The sequence below is a fragment of the Mauremys reevesii genome, linkage group 26 (assembly GCF_016161935.1).
Source record: "Mauremys reevesii isolate NIE-2019 linkage group 26, ASM1616193v1, whole genome shotgun sequence".
NCBI lineage: Eukaryota > Metazoa > Chordata > Testudines > Geoemydidae > Mauremys > Mauremys reevesii.
In genome coordinates, this window is record NC_052648.1 from 9,140,841 (window position 1) to 9,161,350 (window position 20,510).

At 46.9% G+C, this 20,510-nt stretch overlaps 1 protein-coding gene across 5 annotated transcripts in view; it reads right to left on the reverse strand.

The window, feature by feature from the left end:
* Nucleotides 1-2,593: 2,593 nt before the first annotated feature.
* RFX2 (regulatory factor X2) overlaps nucleotides 2,594-20,510 on the reverse strand; it is a 96,007-nt gene continuing 78,090 nt past the window's right edge. For all 5 annotated transcript variants that reach the window (XM_039515798.1, XM_039515797.1, XM_039515799.1 and 2 more), the window contains exons 12-18: nucleotides 17,942-18,093; nucleotides 15,472-15,569; nucleotides 14,269-14,418; nucleotides 12,830-13,038; nucleotides 12,207-12,360; nucleotides 4,601-4,643; nucleotides 2,594-4,325 (exon numbers count right to left, since the gene is read on the reverse strand). In XM_039515798.1, coding sequence (XP_039371732.1) covers nucleotides 4,216-4,325; nucleotides 4,601-4,643; nucleotides 12,207-12,360; nucleotides 12,830-13,038; nucleotides 14,269-14,418; nucleotides 15,472-15,569; nucleotides 17,942-18,093 — 916 coding nt within the window. In that variant the 3' untranslated portion in view covers nucleotides 2,594-4,215. The remainder of the gene's footprint in view (nucleotides 4,326-4,600; nucleotides 4,644-12,206; nucleotides 12,361-12,829; nucleotides 13,039-14,268; nucleotides 14,419-15,471; nucleotides 15,570-17,941; nucleotides 18,094-20,510) is intronic.

A 20,510-nucleotide genomic window follows, 5' to 3' on the forward strand; every position in this document is an offset into this window, starting at 1 on the left:
GGGTTGGTTGCAAGGTTATTGTAGGGGGGTTGCAGTACTGCTACCCTTACTTCTGCGCTGCTGCTGCTGCTGGTGGCGCTGCCTTCAGAGCTGGGAAGCTGGAGAGGAGCAGCTGCTTCTGGCCGGGAGCCCAGCTCTGAGGGCAGAGCTGCTGCCAGCAGCGGTGCAGAAGTAAGGCTAGCCTGGTATGGTATTGCCACCCTCACTGCTGCGCTGCTCCCTGCAGAGCTGGGCCCTCAGTCAGCAGCCGCCGCTCTCCGGCTGCCCAGCTCTGAAGGCAGCAGTGCAGAAGTAAGGGTGGAAATACTGCGACCCCCCCCCCCCACCTCTAAAATAACTTGACTCCCCTGTAACTCCCTTTTGGGTCAGGACCCCTAATTTGAGAAATGCTGGTCTCCCCTGTGAAATCTACATAGTATAGGGTAAAAGCACCCAAAAGACCAGATTTCACGGGGGGAGACCAGATTTCACAGTCCGTGCTGTGTTTTTCATGACTGGAAGTTTGGTAGGGTCCTAATTATGACAGTTGCAGCTAGAAGCTCTAACCAAAAGAGTGGCTCCAGGGTGCGGAGCGGTGTGCACATTTGGGGCTACAGCTTGTACTGCAAATAGACAAAGAGAAACAGAAGCGGAGAGAAAGACATAACTGGAGGCTGATCACTGAGCTGGTGAGTAATAAGAGCCAGGAATAGAAGCTGTGAGTCCTTCTGGCTAACCTGCCCCTACTCACTGGCCCCGGGGCCTTCCCTCGTCAAGTTACTTGTGCACGTTGTCGGACTAGCTGCTTCATTGGTTTCTTGAGGATTCAAAGTGCAAGCCTTTTTGGCTTTGAACTTTCACCTTTTTCCTTGTGGGAAGGGAAAAAATTACACACACCCAAATTTGGCCTTTTCTGACACTTTAATCGTTAATAACAACTCATCTACATTATTTCAGCCGCTGCCAAATAAAAGAGAATTAAGTCACAGCCAGCAAGCCTGTGTTCTGTAGAAACTACTGGAAGTGAGCAAATCAGCATCTGCGGTCTAGGGTGTTACACAAAGGGTTTAGAAACAGGGCCCCCAGCACAGGGTCCAGAAAACTTCTCAGCCTTCCCGTCCCGCAGCTGCATGCTAGGGGCTGTGTCCCCGCCAAAGGGCAGGTTGATGACGATGTGAAAAGGCTGCTGAGGCCCAGCCAGCCGCTCCCCTCTGCTCTGTCTCCATAGGCTATGGATGATTAGGGGTTAAGCTCCATGGGAGTTCCTGAGTCCAATCCTGCTCTCATCCCTCCCCCAGGTAGCTCCAGGGAGGACAGTAGCAGGACTTAGGTAGGTAGATGTTTATTCCCTCAGCATTTGAGATGATGCGGCAGCCTCATGCACAGGACATTTCACCGAGAGTGTTCATTATTTGGCCAGCACAGTAGCAAGTTGGGAGTACGTTTGCTGGACTGTAGGCGTGAAATGGACCTGAGCATTCAGTGCACCCTGGTCATGTGGCCAGCACAGAATCACTAACTTTTTAGCATCTGTTCAATCTTGTTTTTCAGACTCATGTGGAGGGAAAGCTTCCCTGGACAGGGCCAAAGCCCTGCCGCTGTATCGATGCCACATGGGAGGCTATATAAAGATAGTTTGATATAGGTACAAAGGCCTCTCTCTTCCCTCCACCACCTGCCTCTGTGAACCATGTTTATATGGTAGTTGGAGGAGAATATGTTCCAGGGGGTGGACTGTCATGTCTCCAGTGTCTCTCCCCCCCGTTCCCTCCCATCCCGTGACAATGATTAAAGGCTGGAGAGGGCGCAGTAAAGTATTCACTGTAATTAAGGCTCTAAGGTGCCAACTCACAGTGTGGTCCTATCCTCTTCTCTCATGGCAGACAGCCCAGCACAGAACCCCGTAGCCCAAGCAGATAACTCCAACGGCAAATCAGCAGCTGGCTCAGGCCAAAAAAATCACATGCCAAAGGCTAAGCCTGAAAAGTGAGGTGACCAGGTTTGCTTTAAGCTGATAGCCTCGGTGGACCCCACGCTCGCCCTCTGAGCGGCTACGGCAGCGGCCAATGGCAGTAGGGTTTGGGCAGACAAAGAAGGAACTGGGGCCATGAGAATTTGTTCTTGTATAGCTCTGAGTGCTCAATACATTTTTATTACTGTTCTTTTTTTGAACTGGGATTTTTGTGCATGTCCAGTTTGGGCATCTATCAAAAAAGCTGGCCTGCCTCACCTGTATTCTCACTTGCACTTATGTGGCAAGCAGATGTCTGAGGCAGTCAGTGGCTACAAGCTGCAAAGAAGAACAGCTGCAATTAACATCAAATTCTTCAGGAGCAAGGGAACGTAAGACTGTGCGGGTTGCATCGGAGGTGGCTAGGACACTAGACATTGCAGAACTAAATTTGTAAAGAATGGCAAACAAGTCACACTTTTCCATGTCTCTCCCTGAGTGTGTGACATATTTATATAGACACAGCACCCTCGCATGGACAACTGTACTGTAGCCTAGTGTAGGAAGATCTGCCACTAGCCTCCTTTTCCTTAGCTCTCACCCTTTAAAAAAAAATTGCTACTGCACTGCTAGTACCTTTTGGAATTAATGAGTATTATATGGTGGATAGATTATACTTTCTCGTGTGCATTTGCATATCAGTTTGGGGAAAGCTCACAGTAAATACTCATAAATCAGAAATAATAAAAGCTAGTTATGACACCGCATTTATTCACAAAGATTTGCACTTTTTTTTTTCTTTAGTTTGGTTTGATGCTAGAATTTTGTCCCTTCTCACACCACGTAGGTAATGACATAACATGAGCCCTACAGGACATAGCAGTGTACATAAACACCTTGGGACAGAGTTCTCTAAGCCACACGTGTTCAGTCACAGCAATGAGAATGATCTGCAGTGGTAAATGATACACGGCTGGGAGTTGCCACTGTGGGGTGGAGCATGAACCTGGCCAAAGTGCCCCACAATTTGCTCACGAATGCTACATGGAAACTGGTTAATTTACTGTTTTCAGACCTCGTATTCCGAGCGACAGGCACTACTGTACCAGTTTAAACTGGAACGGCAGAGGAAAGCAGGTGCGCCAGTCCTCCCTAAGGCACTGCAATGTAACCCCAGCATCCATGCTCATGCCCCGGGCCTGTGCCCTGGGTTAGCTGCCCCCCGCCCCCCTACATTCAACATTTTGGCAGCATGGCAGATCTGACTCTTAAAAATTATAACAGGTGCTGAGGCTCTGGGCCTAAATCTGCCTTGCACCGAAATATCCCGGTAGGGATGTGCCTACCTTATTCCTTTTGCTCTCTCCCTACAGTTACTGTTCGCATTAGAGCATGGAGGGCAAAGACCAAATGTTGTGACCAGCTGCTGTTTCCTCCAAGTCCTTTGGTATCTCAAATCAGACGGAAAGGGTCCCAGACGCTCCCGTGAGAGTCCGGGTTCTGAATCACTTACAGGGCGGTCACAGAATCAGCCATGGACTAAAAGCAGCAATACACAGCAAGTAACAGAGGATCGGGTAGGAAAGTTGTGTCATGCAAAGCCCAAACTACACACTACGCACCACCCTGCACGGGTCAGACAGACACAGCACAGGGCCCTTCTCTCCGGGTTGGTACAAGAGAAGGTTGTACTGTGATCCCACAGTGTGAACGGCCAGGCTGGACGCCCCATCCCAAAAGGGCATAGGAGGGTTCTTCTCGGGCACTGACTGGTGCAAGTTCCATATCACAGTGAAGTCTGAAAAAGCGGAGAAGAAACCCAAACCCCGCCCCCTGAAACAGAAGCCCCCTTAACCCCTAATCTGACCTCCTCTACTCCAAAGCAACCTGATCAGGTGAACAGGACTCAAGCAACCAGTCCTGGGAGCATCCCAAGGCCAGGCAGTTCAATTCATTGTCAACCATGAAGGCATTGTCCTTGGATTTTTTTTGACCCATCACCCTTCACCTACCAATCGTGCTCCTTTTACATGTAGAAAGATGGAGAAAGCAGGCTTCCAATCGACTCTTCCTGTACGGACAAACTACTACCCTCTTCACAAACCGCTGCATCCTTTACACATGCTCACACGGCCTTAAACCCTTTCTCGAACAGAAGTAAACATTAAGATAAACTAAGAGGCACTAATATCGCCGAGTACTAGGCAATTCAGGCTTGACTTTCAAACCCGGGTCCAAAAGTCTTCAGACATTTCATCTGGCTGGAGGAAACCCAAGTCCTCGTTCTAGATCTCTTGCAGTGAGTAGCCAGGGTCGCTACGTTCGCGCTTCACTAGTGGCTCGCCAACACTTCGGGAATCTGCGTCTGCCTCGCCTCCAAGGTCGCTAATGTCATCTGTGGAGGACAATTCCCAGCATCAGCATTTTTCGGGGGATAGAAAGGTGCAATTTGGTTAAACCAGAGCACAGAGGTGGCTTGTGCCAAGTTTTCATTTACTCTTTTTTTTATTTTTAGTATTTTCAAGTAACTTTATTTCTCCTGAGATGGCACCCTGGAAACTGACCGTGTCCCCAGACCACAAGCTTCCCCGCCCCACAACAAACGAACCTGAATATTGACTTAAAGGAGCTACCTCTAGAGAGAGAGAGAAAAATAGAGCTGGAAGATACCTTTATCCAGCAGTGTTGAGGACATGGATGCAAGGTCACTGAACTGAAAGAGAAAACAACTTGGATGAGTGAGGTTTAGAAAGTCCCCTGGATGCACAGGCAGTGCTCACCTGTCAGCTGTTTCAAAACAATTTTAATTAATAGCTGATTTTAAGAACTTAACAGAAGTTACAAATCTTGGCAGCTAATTCCCAAGCAGCACAGAAGGTGGTGCTGAGCAGTCAGGGACTTGAGCTGCTCAAGACCATTCAGGCCAGATGTTGCCTCCAGGGCCAGATTAACCATTAGACTAATACGGCTATAGCCTTAGGCTCTCCTATTTTTAGGCCCCACTGGTCAGACAGGGGGCATGGCCGGGTGAGGGGGGGGGAGCTTATTTACACAGCCCTGCTGGAGCGCTCCTGCCAGCAGAAAAGGCAAAGCAGCCCCCTGCGGCTTGGAAGGCGCTCAGCCAGCAGCCAGCCTGCTGCATCTCCCTGCGCTGCAGGAACACATTGCCAGGGATCCTCTTAACACTGGTGACCGGACATTAAAAATCCGGTTCCCACAGGAACCTGTGCCAGCCGTGGGTGTCGTTTGAGTGAGCACTGCCCCCTGATCCCTTCAGAGCTCTGCTTAGCTGTCAGGGAGGGAAGTAGGTGACCAGACAGCAAGTGTGAAAAATCGGGACGGGATGAGGGGTAATAGGAGCCTATATAAGAAAAGACCCAAAAATCAGGACTGTCCCTATAAAATTGAGACATCTGGTCACCCTAGAGGGAAGAAGCTCCCTCTATCCCTCTTCTGGGCTGAGGCTGGCAGACAGCTCCAGGATGCTGCCTCCTGGCTCCTAGTGCCCATCACCATCCTCTTCTATGCATGCTGGGTCCCATTGCTGGACAACTAGTGAGTGCCTGTGGTGGGGCAGGGCAAGGAGGTGGCGGGGGGGGGGACGGGACAGGCAGTACCAGAGCGGTAGGGTGGGAAGCTTGCACAGAATTATCCAGTTCCAGCCAGAACTACTGCCCCTCCCACGTATAAAGAATGAATTTCCACCCCGTTTTCAGGAAAAACAAAACATCCCATTTTGGATATCAGCACTTTAACTTTTACAGAACCTCCGGTCGAGGGGCTTCAGAGTTATGATGCCCTGTGTTCAATACTGTATTGAACTGTACTAAAAATCAAAGACATTCCATTTTTTTCTTTGATGTATTTTTCTGTACTGGGATGCACAGGGTAACCACGTTCTTTCTTTATGCTCAGCCTAGTTCCACAGGCCAACGCATCTTTGTACTTTTAAGGGGTTGCAAAAGCACTGGAGGATGCTTAACACACAATGTTGTAGGTTTCTCCCTCCCCTCTCTCATGGATTTTAAATCCACTCAGAGCCGTAACAAGGGATTTTTGTGCCCGAGACAAGGGCCAGCTCCAGGCTCTTCAGCGGCAGGTCCCTGAGTCCCTCTTGGAGAGAAGGACCCACCGCCCAATTGCCACTGAAGAATGAAGCGGTGGCGGCAATTCGGCGGCAGGTCCTTCCCTCCGAGAGGGACTCAGGGACCTGCTGCCAAATTGCCACCGAAGAAGCGGCATCAGTAGAGCTGCTGCCGCTCCGCTTTGCGCGCCCGAGGCAAATGCCTCACTCGCCTCACCCTTGTTAGGGCACTGAATCCACTTCTCAGCAGACTATGATAGAAAGACTGGCTGAATAGGCTAAAGGCAGGTTCTGTCCATTTGCTGGTTCTCTAGCAGTTCAATCCATCAGAAAAGTACCTCACATTTGATTTCTTTTGAGTTTCATTCCAAAAACTTTAAGCTAAATAAACCTGAAGTTAGGGCAGAAAAATGAGGACTAACTCAAACTAGTTTCTTTCCCAACTGGGAAATGTTGGGTAAACATGGAATGTGTGTGAGTTGAGAAGGGAATGAGAACTAACAGACCTGCTGACTGTCACACCTGTGTAGTCTTACTGACTTCAAGGAGAACAGATTTTTGCACAAGAACAGATTTCGGTCTCTTCTGCTTTCTCACACCTGGTATAAGCAGAATCTCATTCACTTTCCTCCCCTAAACTCTGGGCACTTGAAGGAAAAAAAATAAGCAAGGACTGCTTGATTTACAAATGCCAACAAAACAGGAAGCTCTCCCTTCATTCTACACCAGCCTTAAACACCAGACCTGAAGTAACAAGGGTGTCACTATAGCAGCCTTGGTTGGACTGTTCTTTTGAAAGATCCTTAATGGTTCTTTTAAGATGCTGATTTTCAATGAAGTCTTTTTGTTCAGGGGGGCGGAGAACACAACAGGGAATAGCTCTGTTTTATCAACTCTTAGTCGTTCAAAAGCTGAAAAGCTTTAGATCGTTTGTTTCATGTTTGTACAGTGATTCTGAAGAGCTAACATAGCACACAAGTGCTAACTATCATGACTGGGCAGCCATCTAAAGATCTGTGTCATTTCTAGCTGTTATGTTTTTCTTACAGAAAGTTTAAAACAAACAAATGCAAACCGTAAGGGACTGGTGCACACAGAACTCATGTTAAAAAACCTCATGTCACAGCTGCTGCTCTCACATTCTAGAATAAAGAATAGCTAGTCCTGCCATGAGTGCAGGGGACCGGACTAGATGACCGCTCGAGATCCCTTCCAGTCCTAGGATTCTCTTCAATGATTCTAATTGTGGCAGAGCTTGGTGACAGAATGGCCTGATGTGGTGAATCACTGGAGATTAACTACACAAACTGGGTATCATCCCACAACTAATATTTGGGTTCAATGCAAAAACAATAATTCATTGTCCTCAGCCAGTGCAACAGTGGGAGACAGCTTTCAGAACAAGACAGCCTAAAATACAATGCCACCCAATGTCATTTCCCCCCTACTACTTCCTCTACTTAACTGGATTTTACATCGGAGTTGTTTTCTTTTGCATAATAAAAGCTGGCGGCCTCCCAGACTGCAGTGAGAGTGCGATGGGGTGTGTGGGGTAGAGGCCATAGCTTGGGGGAAATACCTGCAGGGCTTGGCTTTGCACTGTGCCAGCGGAGAGCTGAGGGTAGAAGCACAAGGTGGAAAGAGATGAGCAGGATGGGGAATGTTGCAGTGTTCATCCTCAGACAGATAAGCACTCCACTACCTAGGAGGAAGGAGGCCCAGCGTAGCATCCCTCGTGCTCTCTCTTACTCGGAAGTAACTGAAGAATTGAGTGTCGTGGGAGTAGAATAAACTTGTTCATTTTACATAAATAAATAATATGTAAATGTGTATGTAGAGAAATGTTTGATGACGTCTTCATTTTTTTTGCAATACGTCATTCATATTGAGGCCCCTCAACCTTAATCCGGCCCTGGTTGCCTCGTATGAATGACTGTGTATAGCTCCTGTGGCATTACGCCTGGTGTTCTTCACAGTAATATTATTGTGATATGATTATGGCATAACTACAGTGTATTTTATGCAAGATAGGTCATGTGAGAGATCACGGAAAAGGTTATGATTCACTGAATATGGTTATTCTATTTGTAGGCATGTTTCATTTTAGTATCTCAAGTTAGGAATATTGTTTATGCATCTGTTACAAATGTGTTTACACCTGGGGTACGCCCACTAGGCAGAATGCAATCAGTCTGGATGGCTGGCTGGGAAGGGTCATTAGGGAGAACAATAGGTCTTAGAAGAAGCTAATCTCCCACCAGGGAGCCTTCCTGAGGATGCTACAAACAGCCTTCTAGTCATGGCTGCTATGCCAGGACAGGGGCATGTGACCAGATCACCTGGTACTGCACTCGATCTTAGAATACCAGTGTTTTGCCACTGAAAGGCGTGGGAACCAAGCTTGGAGAAAAAGGGTTCTCGCCATATGCAAAAGCTATTTACGGCAGGGGAGTGACATCACCATGGTTCTTCACTGACTCCCCACCCAAAAAGACTCCTGTAAACACCTGAGGAACAAGGACTGAACTAGGGGGAAGAGTTGGACCCAGGCTAGGGGGATTTCTAGCTTGTGAAAGAAATACCTGAAGTTTTAAGCTGCAAGTAAGTGCAGCATGCCCTTTAAGAATCTCTGCAACCGGCTTAACTCATCATTTAGGGTGAGAATTTGCTACTCATATCCAATCTCTTTAGTATATTAAGCTTAGATTGCGTTTTTGTTTATATGCGAGGTAATCTGCTGTGATCTGTTTGCTATCACTTATACTCACATAAAATCTATCTTTTGTAGTTAATAAACTTGTTTCTGTTTGGTCTAAAACCAGCGTGTGGAAATCAAAATGTGAGGCAGAAAGCTGTTACATATCTCGCTCCACATTAGGGTGACCAGATGTCCCAATTTTATAGGGACAGTCCCAATTTTTTGGTCTTTTTCTTATATAGGGTCCTATTACCTCCCACCCCCATCTTGATTTTTCACATTTGCTGTCTGGTCACCCTACTCCACATTGAGGGAGAGGATGAATTTTATATGCTGATGCTGTACAGCTCTCTGTGCAGTGCAAGATGGTATACTTTTGGGTTTACCCTTCAGAGGGGGTGTGCGCCTGAGAAGCTGGTAAGTGCCCTAGCTGTATACCCTTCCTATGCAGGGGCTGGTCTGAAAGCTTGTCTGCATGTTACTACAGCTGGGTGTGTCCCTACCTATGCACTGGTGAAAGTGTGAGACTGGGAGCATGTGTGCAGCTTGTCACAGCCTCACAGGGTGGTGGGTCAGGGGGCTCAGTGGTACCCCAGTTCCAGGTGGCAACCCGGGGGGAACCCATCACAGCTCCCATTTAAGCCAATGAGCAAACTTGTATCCAACGTGCACAAAGCCCCATACACAGCTCAAGAGGCAGAAATTGATTCCATTAAAGTAAGAGGAGAAACTTACTTATCCATTTCTGAAATCACGAGCAGACCATCACTATTATAGACTTGGAACTAAATTTTTTTTTAAATGTAATACCCAGAGCATTATTATATTATTTGTATTATTGTAGTTCCCAGGAGCACCAGTAATAGCTAATAATAGCTAGCCCTCTTATGGCGCTCTTCCTCTGTAGATCTCAGTCAGTAAACTGCTCTATCACAAACAAGCAAAACAGATTTGCCTCTTTCGAGTTTTTATTGTTACTCTACATCTGTGGATCGGACAGCTCTGGGCAATGCAATTTCTTTCATTTAAAAGATGCTCTTCTGCTGGAATGGCCACAGTGCCACCTACTGGACAAAGAGAGCTGCTGAGAGTCAGTGTTGGTCAAGGACACCACGCCAGCTGAGAGCTGTCCTCAGAGTGCCTCACTGCTGAGCTAGAGCAGCTGACTAGGGCAGAGAGGAGGGTTCAGTCTCCATGGCCCATTCAATGCTTGGCCTCTCTTCGGATGTATCTATTAAGGGGGTCACAATTAGTGCCAGTTGAGGTGCTGGCGATGTGGACATCTGTCTGCTAGGAACATTGTCAACACTGCACAGCTGGGAGAGGGCAGGGACGAACGTACCTAGGCTAGATTCAAAGCAGTGGTGTCAGAGGTGAAAGGCTCCATCTCCTATTGCCACTCCTCTAGGCCACTGAGACACCAGACATGACTAGTTTTTATCCCCAGTGAATTTGCTCCAACAAGATAGAGTATCCTGGATTGGATAACCGCTTGGTTCCTGCCAAAGACAGCATCCCTTTTTAAAGAATGTATCTAGCTGTGAGGCCCAAACTTCTACCTTACAGGACCTTAAACTCAGCCTGCAAATCTGTGAGCTCCTTGTTAGGCTTGAAGCACTAAACAAGAGCAAACTTGTGCAGAGCAACCTGTCAGCATCAAATGGTAGGATGCTGGGTTTCTCTATGCTCACAGGCACACACACATGGCACCTTCCCTCTCTGCTGCCAGTTTACTCCGCTCTTAGCAGAAGTCATTGGATTGCAATCAATAGCATTCACGTTGCATGTGCGTATCCAGCAACTGAAAGAGGTAGCAGAGTACAGTGAGCCTTACTATGGACACTAAGGGTATGTTTTCACTACCCACCGGATCGGCGGGCAGTGATCGATCCAGTGAGGATCGATTTATCGTGCAATAAATCGACCCCTGAGCGCTCTCCCGTCAACTCCTGTACTCCAGCTCGGTGAGAGGCGCAGGCAGAGTCGACGGGGGAGCGGCAGCAGTCGACTCGCCACGGTGAAGACACCACAGTAAGTTGATCTAAGTACGTTGACTTCAGCTACATTATTCGTGTAGCTGAAGTTGCGTAACTTAGATCAATCCCCCCCTAGTGTAGACCAGGGCTTAGACAGCCTTTAAAGAGCAACATTAAGTCAGCTGCATTAGTTACTTTGCTTGCCTCTATTATTTTAGTAAGTCACCTGGAATGATAAAATACTTCTCTGACTTCTTGCAGTGCCTTATTACTTTATAATAATGGAGGCACCAGCTAAACTGCTGGGTAAGACCATGAAAAAAAAAGCTGTAGTAGGAACATAAGTTAGCAAGAGCAATAAAATACTGAGATGTACATGAAAAGATGGGATTAGTTCTCTTATGCTATGAAGAATCCTTCTCCTTCTGAAGTTTATGGTGCATACAAATATTTACAAGAGTCTAAAGAAGGAAAATCAAACTGTCAAACAGTTAAGCCCACAATTAGGGCTTGTTAAAAGTATAAACAGAAATAATCCCATACCGTTTTCAAATTCTTTTTTAATTAAAACAAGTTTTTGTGTATTTAAACAATCTGCTGCAGTGTTGCGGACCTAATAAAATGAAGCACTGGGCTAATGGGTCAGAATCAAAAAGTGAAACTAACTTAACAGATGGTGAAACTTGATCTGTCTAGTTTCACTGTGTCAGTTGCAGGAAAAGGAAAGAGTAACAAACAGTATAAACTCCAAAGAGCTAATTAGATTTTTAAATGTATTTGTTTTACTCTAGCATGTTAATACTAGCAAGGAAACTTTCTTACTGAATATTTTCTATGTGGACAGCAAGCTTTAAGGGGACACTATCAACTTGAGATCCAGTCGGTTTAAGGTTAAATTAATAATTGGAGATATACCAATCTCCTAGAACTGGAAGGGACCTTGAAAGGTCATTGAGTCCAGCCCCCTGCCTTCACTAGCAGGACCAAGTACTGATTTTTGCCCCAGATCCCTAAGTGGCCCCCTCAAGGATTGAACTCCCAACCCTGGGTTTAGGTTTATGACTAAGTGTTGTGATTTGTAAAAATGCTTTTCCCTCAAAAACCCAAAGAGGGGAAGTGGTTGACTGTGCACAGAGGTTGAGGTTTTTGAGGGGCTAGAGGAGCTGGAGCTGGAGTCAATGGGATTTGGGTATGTAACTTGCAGGGATGTCTTAGACACACTCCCCCAAAGTGCCATCAAATGGGCACTTCCATAATCTGGCACCCAATTTGAGCCACTTTGTGTGTGATGTTGAGAGGTGCTGAGCACTCACAACTCCTAGTAATTCAATAGGAAGAAGCTGAAAGGTCAGGGTGTCTCACGTTAGGTGCCAAAAACAGAGGTGCCAAAAATTAGTGAATCCTTCAGAAAAAGTGGCTGATACAACATGTTCAGAGCATAGTGTAGCTTGTGTGGGTGGTGTCCCTTTAACCACTGCTCAGTTTGGGTTCTGTTACTAGGGCATAAATAGCGCTCACCTCTCCCATGACAGCAATTGGTGTCTCCCCTGTTGCCTGGGCAACACGATGCTCTACCAGATAAAACATGTATTCATCGTAGAGCAGGCGAATCAGGTGAAAGGAACCAAAGCTGGCAGCGCTGCGCAAGGTGAGGTCACGGATCACCATAGAGCTAGAGAATGGTTAGGAAACAAAACATTTTGGACACGTTTTAGAACCACAGAATCTCAGAATTCTAGAGTGAGAAGAATCATGGGAAATGCTGAGTACCTACTACGCGATTGTTAAATTCTTCCTTTCACCCAAAATCTCAAAGCACTTTAGGAACATTAGTTAATTTAGCCTCGCAAACCCCCTAGCAAAGGAGATTCGGATTATTATCTCCAATTCACAGATGGGGAACTAAGACAGAGAATCAGGGCCTGATTTTCCATTGCCCTAAACACTCGTGTAGTCATTCATGCCAGGGTAGAGTGATTTAGGATCCTAACTTTCAGCAGCCAGGTTTTGGGATATTGACCTTGGACGGCTTTTCTTTTTGAAGTCTGGCCTGCAGATGGACAAAATACAATTTAGCAGCAAGGTATTTAGATGTCCCAAGCAGGGGCATGTAGAGTTCCAGGATAAAAAAAGAGCTATACCTATAGAAGGACCACTTCAGCAGGAACTGCCTAGCTGCCTTGGGGAAGCTGGGGCTGTCCTCATGGTGCTTTAGAACTTGGGTGACAACGTTATCCAGCCAACTGGCCCACTGATCGAGGGAGCTCTGCTGCTGTAGCGTGAGTTTGAAATCCTGCTCCAGCTTCTGCACCATGCCTTCTTCACACTGGCACACCCAGGAGGCTTGCTCCTACCAAGGGCACAAGAGGAAAATAAGAAATCAGTATTTACATGCCTGAGCAAAACTGCTGGTCATTCCATCTCATGGCTTTTGGTGCATCCTGACTCATATATCTGACAAAGGAAAAGCTCCAAGTTAGCAGAATAACATTCTGGCTCACGGTACTCCATGACTAGAACTTCTGTATGTACCAGCAACATCTGGGATTTTCAAAAGATGCTTCATTAGGGGCTAGTAGGCAGCAGGTTTATAACAAAGAAAAGGAAGTATTTCTTCACACAATGCACACACAATCTGTAGAACTCTGCCAGAGGATTTTGTGAAGGCCAAAACTATAACAGGATTTAAAAAAGAGCAAGATACATTCATGGAGGATAGGTCTATCAATGGCTATTAGCCAGGATGGACAGGGATGGGGTCTCTAGCCTCTGTTTGCCAGAAGCTGGGAATGGGTGACAGGGGATGGATCACTTAATGATGACCTGTTCTGTTCATTCCCCTTGAAGCACCTGGCATTGGCCACTGTCAGAAGACAGGATATTGGGCTAGATGGACCTTTGGTCTGACTCCGTATGGCCGTTCTTATGTTCTAAACTGCCACTGAGTTACATGGGATTTGGGCACCTAACTCTTTAGTCCTGGGGTGAGATTTTCAAAATCATTTATGAGATTTAGGAGCACAAGTCCTGTAGGTTTTCAAAGGGATTTATACTCCTAAATCACACAGGCACTTCTGAAAATTCCACCCATTAACCCTTTCACCAACCGATATCAAAGTGGTTTTTCAACATTAATAAGCCTCTGAACCCACCCTATGGTGCAGGTCAGTACTAGCGTCCCCCTTTCATTGGGTGGGAAACAGAAGCACAGAGAGGTTGTGACCTGCTAAAAATCAGGATTGAGACTCAGGAGACTCCCAGTCCCCTGCCCAAAGCACTAAAATCCAGGCGTCTCAAACATGTCCATAGCGTGAGCCCCATTTTATAAAGTGATTGTCTTGTGGACACGTCCTTTCCTACTCACCACTGTCTGACATCCCTTTGGCACCTATCGCAACTGCTTTCCTAGAAAAGCAATCCTGGGAAAGCATTTAATGTAGGCTTCAATGTCTTGCGGTGCAATCTGGTAGCTGGAAATAAGGCAGAGCCAGCACTAGCCAGCCAGATTTCTGCAGGCCACTGTAGTTTAAGGATCCCTGCACCACGTCACATGGCCTCAACTGAAACATCAAAAAGTCACCTGCACATTGGCGAAGTCCACTCGATTGAGGTCGCTGAGCATCTGGTTTATTTGGGAGGTGTTTTGGAGCACAGCGCGAGCTGCCTGAGCCAGATGGTTCAGGGAAGTGTATCTCCGTAACGTCTGTGCAAAGGCACTCACTACTCCAACCTGTAAAAGGTACACCCACCACAGGGCCAGATTACACACACACCTTTCAAAACGCTTAGGACATAAGCACGAAGCCACTCTTGGCTACTGCATAAAGGCACAACACTCTTCTCTGGATGCTGCTACTCATAAATCTTTGCTAGCTTCACTGTTAATAGCTCATTGCCACCTCATAACAACCTAATTTTCTTCTTTGAAAGGGTACTGGCCTAATGGATAGAGGAGAAGGAGTAGACATGATACTGGACCTCATGATCTCTCAAGGTCCCTTCCATCCCTCCATTTCTGTGATCCTCCCAAGGAAATCCTGTCACTTCATTGGTCTAAATGAGTTGCCAGAGTGGAACCCTTGGCTCCACGTCAGCAGCCAGGGAGAGCGTTACAGAAACATACAACTGGAGGGGGGAAATGAGCAGCTTTGACCATGTTTATTAGCTTGGACAATTTAGTGTTTATGTAAATCAAAGGCTGGCAGAACTGACAAGTAGAGGAGACACTGCAGTTAAACAAGGCCTGCCAATGCTCCTCAATCACTGCCGGCATTCCAGCTCTCTCTCCAGTAGAGCATCATTCCACTGCAGGTGCCTAATTGCACACTGTTTTATCTGCAACTGCAGGGTGCAGTAAGTGCTCGATGAACACAGTGTCTGAACAATTAATCATCGCTGTTGAGTACTATATTTGAAGCCTGGAGTTAGATATAGCAAATCCAGGCCCCAACATACATGCTTCATGAGATGAAGTGGCTGTGACCATATATCTCACGAGGAGATATCGCCCCATCTGGGTGTCCATGACAACGTGACATGGACCTCTCCCCACATCGTGCTATTCCGGCTCAACACTGCCTGTTTTTTCTGCTGAGTTGAGCATGGCGTATGCCCAACTGGCCAAGTGAGCAGTGATGGTGTAACAAGACCCAAGCAGAGGCATGTCATTAAGGTGGGCCCAGAATGCCAGTCACCAAAGCCTGAAATACCAGTGGGTTGGAACCACTGCACAAAACCGTAACAAAACATTTGTAACAGTTTGTAACAAACTCCCGCTATTTACCTTTGTCTGGACTACCTGCGGGGGGAAATCACTCATTGCATTCATCAGCCATCCTTCCAAACTCTTTGCAAAATTGCGGATGGCTTGCGTCAAGGTGCCTGCAAGAGAGAAGTCAGAATAGTTAGAGAGGCTTTTCCAAATTGCTTTAATGAGACCTGTCAGCCTAGAACTATTCTGGGAGATCCTAAAATCAAGATAATAGCTATTGGATCAGAAATTGTACCATGGGAGCCTAGCGCAGTTACAGATTAATCAGATGAATGCAGTCTATTGGGGTCTTTCAGAAAAAATGGAGACCGAAATATATTCATCGGGCTGTGATTTTTATCCAACAAATTAAATAGCTCCCTCTTATTATTTGAGGCATATGTGAAACTTTTCGAAGACTACTGGCATCTATAATAATAATGTTCAAGTGCATGTGTGGGTCAGGATATGAAAATCACAGACAACTAGAAGTTCGCAGCACTGAAGCTATCATTTGCCTTTTTAAAACAAGATGGGATAATTTTTTTTTTAAAAAGATAAGATCTAGTTCAACCAGGAATTATTTTGGGTAAGTTCCGTGGCCTGTCTTATACAGGAGGTCAGACTAGAATGATCCCTTCTGGCCTTGGAATCTGTGAATCTCTTTTGTTTGATATGCACATGTATAGTATAGTAATTATCAATAAGGCCCAGCATCAGAGTCCATTCTCTGTCCAGAATGGACCAATAAGGACAATTAAGCTTCCGTGCTATAGGTACTTGTGGAGTCAGGCTTTTACTGAGGATCTTGGTTAACATTTTCAAAGCCGGGTGCCTGAAGGCAGGCTGTTAAATCCATATTGAGGCAACTAAACAAAAGTAGCCCAGTGTTCAGAGATGTGAAGTGAATGGAAGCTGCAGATTCTCGGCATCGCCAAAAACTAGGTCACTTTTATTTAGTTGCCTAAATATGGAGTTCAGAGCCCAACTTTGTGTACCCAGGTTTGCAAACGTTTAGCCTCGTCTCCATTGTAAAGCTACATTGTTACAGTGCCTTTTTGGTTGTTTATGCATCAAAGCAAGTTTCACTTGTTCCTTTTTATTTACTAGGTCACAATAGCAAAAAAACATTTTTTAATATATTTTTGCTGGGTTTATGGTGAACAACAGAAATCACAAACAGGGAAGAGGCATTTAAAAAACAAGTTTTCATTTTCAGTCAATGTAATGTTGTGAATGGGGCAGGCCTGGCAATTCTAAAGAAGCAAACCTTCTTGTTCATTCCCGGACAAAGCCAGGCAGTGACAGAAAGAGTCTTCGCCATGCCACCTAGATAACAATCCTGATATATACAACCCCACCTATACAGAGGCCATTTATCACCCACTCGGTCCTTGCCTCTTCCATTAAAACCGAACACTTCAAGTACTTACCTGGCCCCCACTATGGTAGTATTTGAGCATCTCACAATGGTTTGTGTATTTATCCTCACCGCCCTCAGAGGTAGGCAAGTCCTATTATCCCCATTTTACAGAAGGGGGACCGAGGCACAGAGAGACAAAAGGCCCAAAAGATATTTAACTCACTCTCATTTCAATGGGAATTAGTCACCTAAATACCTTTAAAAAGCTGGCTTCAAGTGACTTTCCCAAGGTCACACAGGAAGTCTGTGGCAAAGCTGGGAGCTGAACTCATGTTTCCCAAGTCTCAGCTTAGGACACAAGCCTCCAGACCATCCTTCCTCTCCTGCCAACAGAAGGGCACACAGTGGTGGTTTTCTGCCACTAGGGACTGCACTGATGCCATTAGCTCACCAAGGAGACAGGGGCTGGCAGCACCTTTCGGTCACTATTCACCGGGACAGAGTCTGAGCTAGTGAATGAGGGATTGATCCAGCAAAGCACATAAGCACGTGCTTCACTCTCATTGCTTTCAGTGATTGCTGAATCAGAGCCTTGGGGGTAAAAGCCTCTGCATCCTGTGCTAATCTCCCAAACCAGCGTCAATATATACAGAGAGAGAAAAAAATCCATAATGTGCAGTATGGGCCAGAATGATGGGACAACAGAAAGACACACATCTCTAAGGAAGCATTCAGCACAGATTAATTATGCTTAAATACATTCTATGTGTATTAAGCCTACATTTTCCAACTTGGTTCCTGGCCAAAGCCTGAGGCTGTGATAATGTGATTAACTGAATTTTTAAAAGATGGAAAAATACATCTAGGCATCCAGGAGCCATGATACGATGCCCAAATGGGAATCATTCCATATAGAGGAGACGACTGTTGCCATAACATACAAGCTCGAATACAAAATAAAACCCGTCCACACTAGCCTTTATGGCAAGTGGTAGCCAACTTCAGTGAACCATCTATTTCTATTGCACAATATGGAGTGAAACAGTAAAAAAAAAAAAAAAAAACACACACAAGAAAGAAGAAAGTTGGGCAGGAGTCAGGGCTCCCCATGCCATTCTGATCACTTCACAACATACTTACCAGGCACCGGCCTCAGCACGTCAGGGATGAGGATCTCTACCAGGGCCTGATACAGGATGTGATCGCAGCTTCTCATCCATTTCAGGATAGGATCGTATTTACACAGAGTGATGAGCTTGTCCTTTGGGATGACCCCTTCGTGTTCTTCTTCACTACGTGGCAAAGAGTAACGTAGTGTTAACGGCACATTTCACTTTATGCACGTACAGTTGTTCCATAGTTCTCATTAGAATAACACATTTGGGGTTTTAGTGAAAGACAAACTCTGGAGTCCCTCTTAGGAAGTGGTGCTTGATCATCTGTAGGGACTTCATCAGCTCTGGGAGCTCAGCTCTCTGTATCATGTCTCTGCTAGTTCTGACCAGCATCTCACCTCCTATCCACACACCCCATTTGGCTCATCTGGACCTCATCTCATTCCTCCAGTCCTCTCTCAGAGGCTGGTCCTTCATTGCCATCAACTCAACTACCCACAACGGTTGCCTGCCACCTTCCGGCTCAGTGATTCCCCATTCCCCTCTTTCTAAAACAAATACAGCTCAAAACCCAATTTTTTTTCACTCCGTTCAACAAGCAAGGGCTTATCCGGTTCCTCACAGTGAGACTGGCCATTCCCAGACATCCACACCTCTCCTTTCTGCTGTCCAACCTACTCCTTTTAACTATCACATTGCCACTGAGCGGACTGCTGTGACATGTTGTATTGCCCGGTATTGTATACGAGCAGTGCCAAATTTGCCCAGGAAACAAATAGTGAAAAAAGCAACAAAGAGTCCTGTGGCACCTTATAGACTAACAGAAGTATTGGAGCATAAGCTTTCGTGGGTGAATACCCACTTCGTCAGACGCAGTATTCACCCATGAAAGCTCATGCTCCAATACTTCTGTTAGTCTATAAGGTGCCACAGGACTCTTTGTCACTTTTTACAGATCCAGACTAACACAGTTACCCCTCTGATACCAGGGGCGGCTCTAGGAATTCCGCTGCCCCAAGCACGGCGGCACGCCGCGGGGGGGCGCGCTGGCGCTCGCCGGTCCCGCAGCTCTGGGGGACCTCTTGCAGACGTGCCTGCAGATGGTCTGCTGGTCCCGCGGCTCTGGAGGAGCATCCGCAGGCACGCCTGCGGGAGGTCCACCGGAGCCGCGGGACCAGCGGACCCTCCTCCGCAGTCATGCCTGCGAGAGGTCCACCGAAGCCGTGGGACCAGCAGACCCTCCTCCGCAGGCATGCCTGCGGGAGGTCCACCGAAGCCGTGGGACCAGCGGACCCTCCGCAGGCATGCCTGCGGGAGGTCCACCGGAGCCGCCTGCCGCCCTCCTGGCAAAATGCCGCCCCAAGCGCGCGCTTGGCGCGCTGGGGTCTGGAGCCAGCTCTGTCTGATACTAAATACTGAAAACAGTTTCATGGAGGAAAAGCCAGTCCCATGCTGTGACAAGGACACAGCATTGTTTTCAAGTGAATGAGGTCAATTTAACTTGCCTCAATATCTCTTTATACATGGGCAGAAGGGTCTTTACTCTTCTTTTTAGTATTTCTAAGTAACTTTATTTCTCCTGAGATGGCACCCTGGAAACCGTACATTATCTTGCTCATAATTACAAGACCCTATTTTAGGAATAGAGTTAGAAAAATGACTTTCTGGTGGGAAGCAAAGGGCAGCTGCAAGAGTGGTCACGAGTCCCACCCCAGTGGCGCGGTCACATCATTTCAGGCGCCTGGAGCAGCAGATGAGGAGGAAATCACTGCACTAGGGGGCTGAGGATGCCCTGGCTGAGCCCCAATCATCTTCACCTGGACCCCTCACAGAGTCTCATTTCCCCTGCACCCAGAGCCCCAATGAGCCCCTGTGCATCCAGATCTGCCCCCAGCTGTCCGCACCCAGATTGCCCCACACAGAACTCTCTCATTCCACATCTGGATCCCCCCCACACTAAGCCCTTCACACTTGGATCCTGCCAGGCTGAGCCTGCCTGCCCCACACCTGGATCAGGGGCCAGGGCTGGGCATATGTTCAAGACTCTGTCCCACTTGCTTGCTAGTGGGAGAGGAGCTATGGTGAGTGCTGGATCATTTATTAAGCAGATGACACTAAGCTGGAGGGAGAGGTAGATACACTGGAGGGTAGGGATAGGGTCCAGAGTGACCTAGACAAATTAGAGGATTGGGCCAAAAGAAATCTGATGAGGTTCAACAAGCAGAAGTGCAGAGTCCTGCACCTAGGACAGAAGAATCCCATCCACTGCTACAGGCTGGGGACCAACTGGTTAAGCGGCAGTTCTGCAGAAAAGGACCTAGGGATTGCAGTGGACAAGAAGCTGGATATGAGTAAACAGTGTGCCCTCGTTGCCAAGAAGGCTAACGGCATACTGGGCTGCATTAGTAGGAGCATTGCCAGCAGATTGAGGGAAGAGATTATTCTCCTGTATTCGGCACTGGTGAGGCCACATCTGGAGTATTGCGTCCAGTTTTGGGCCCTCCACTACAGAAAGGATGTAGAAAAATTGGAGAGAGTTCAGTGGAGGGCAATAAAAATGATTAGGGGGCTGCGGCACATGACTTATGAGGAGA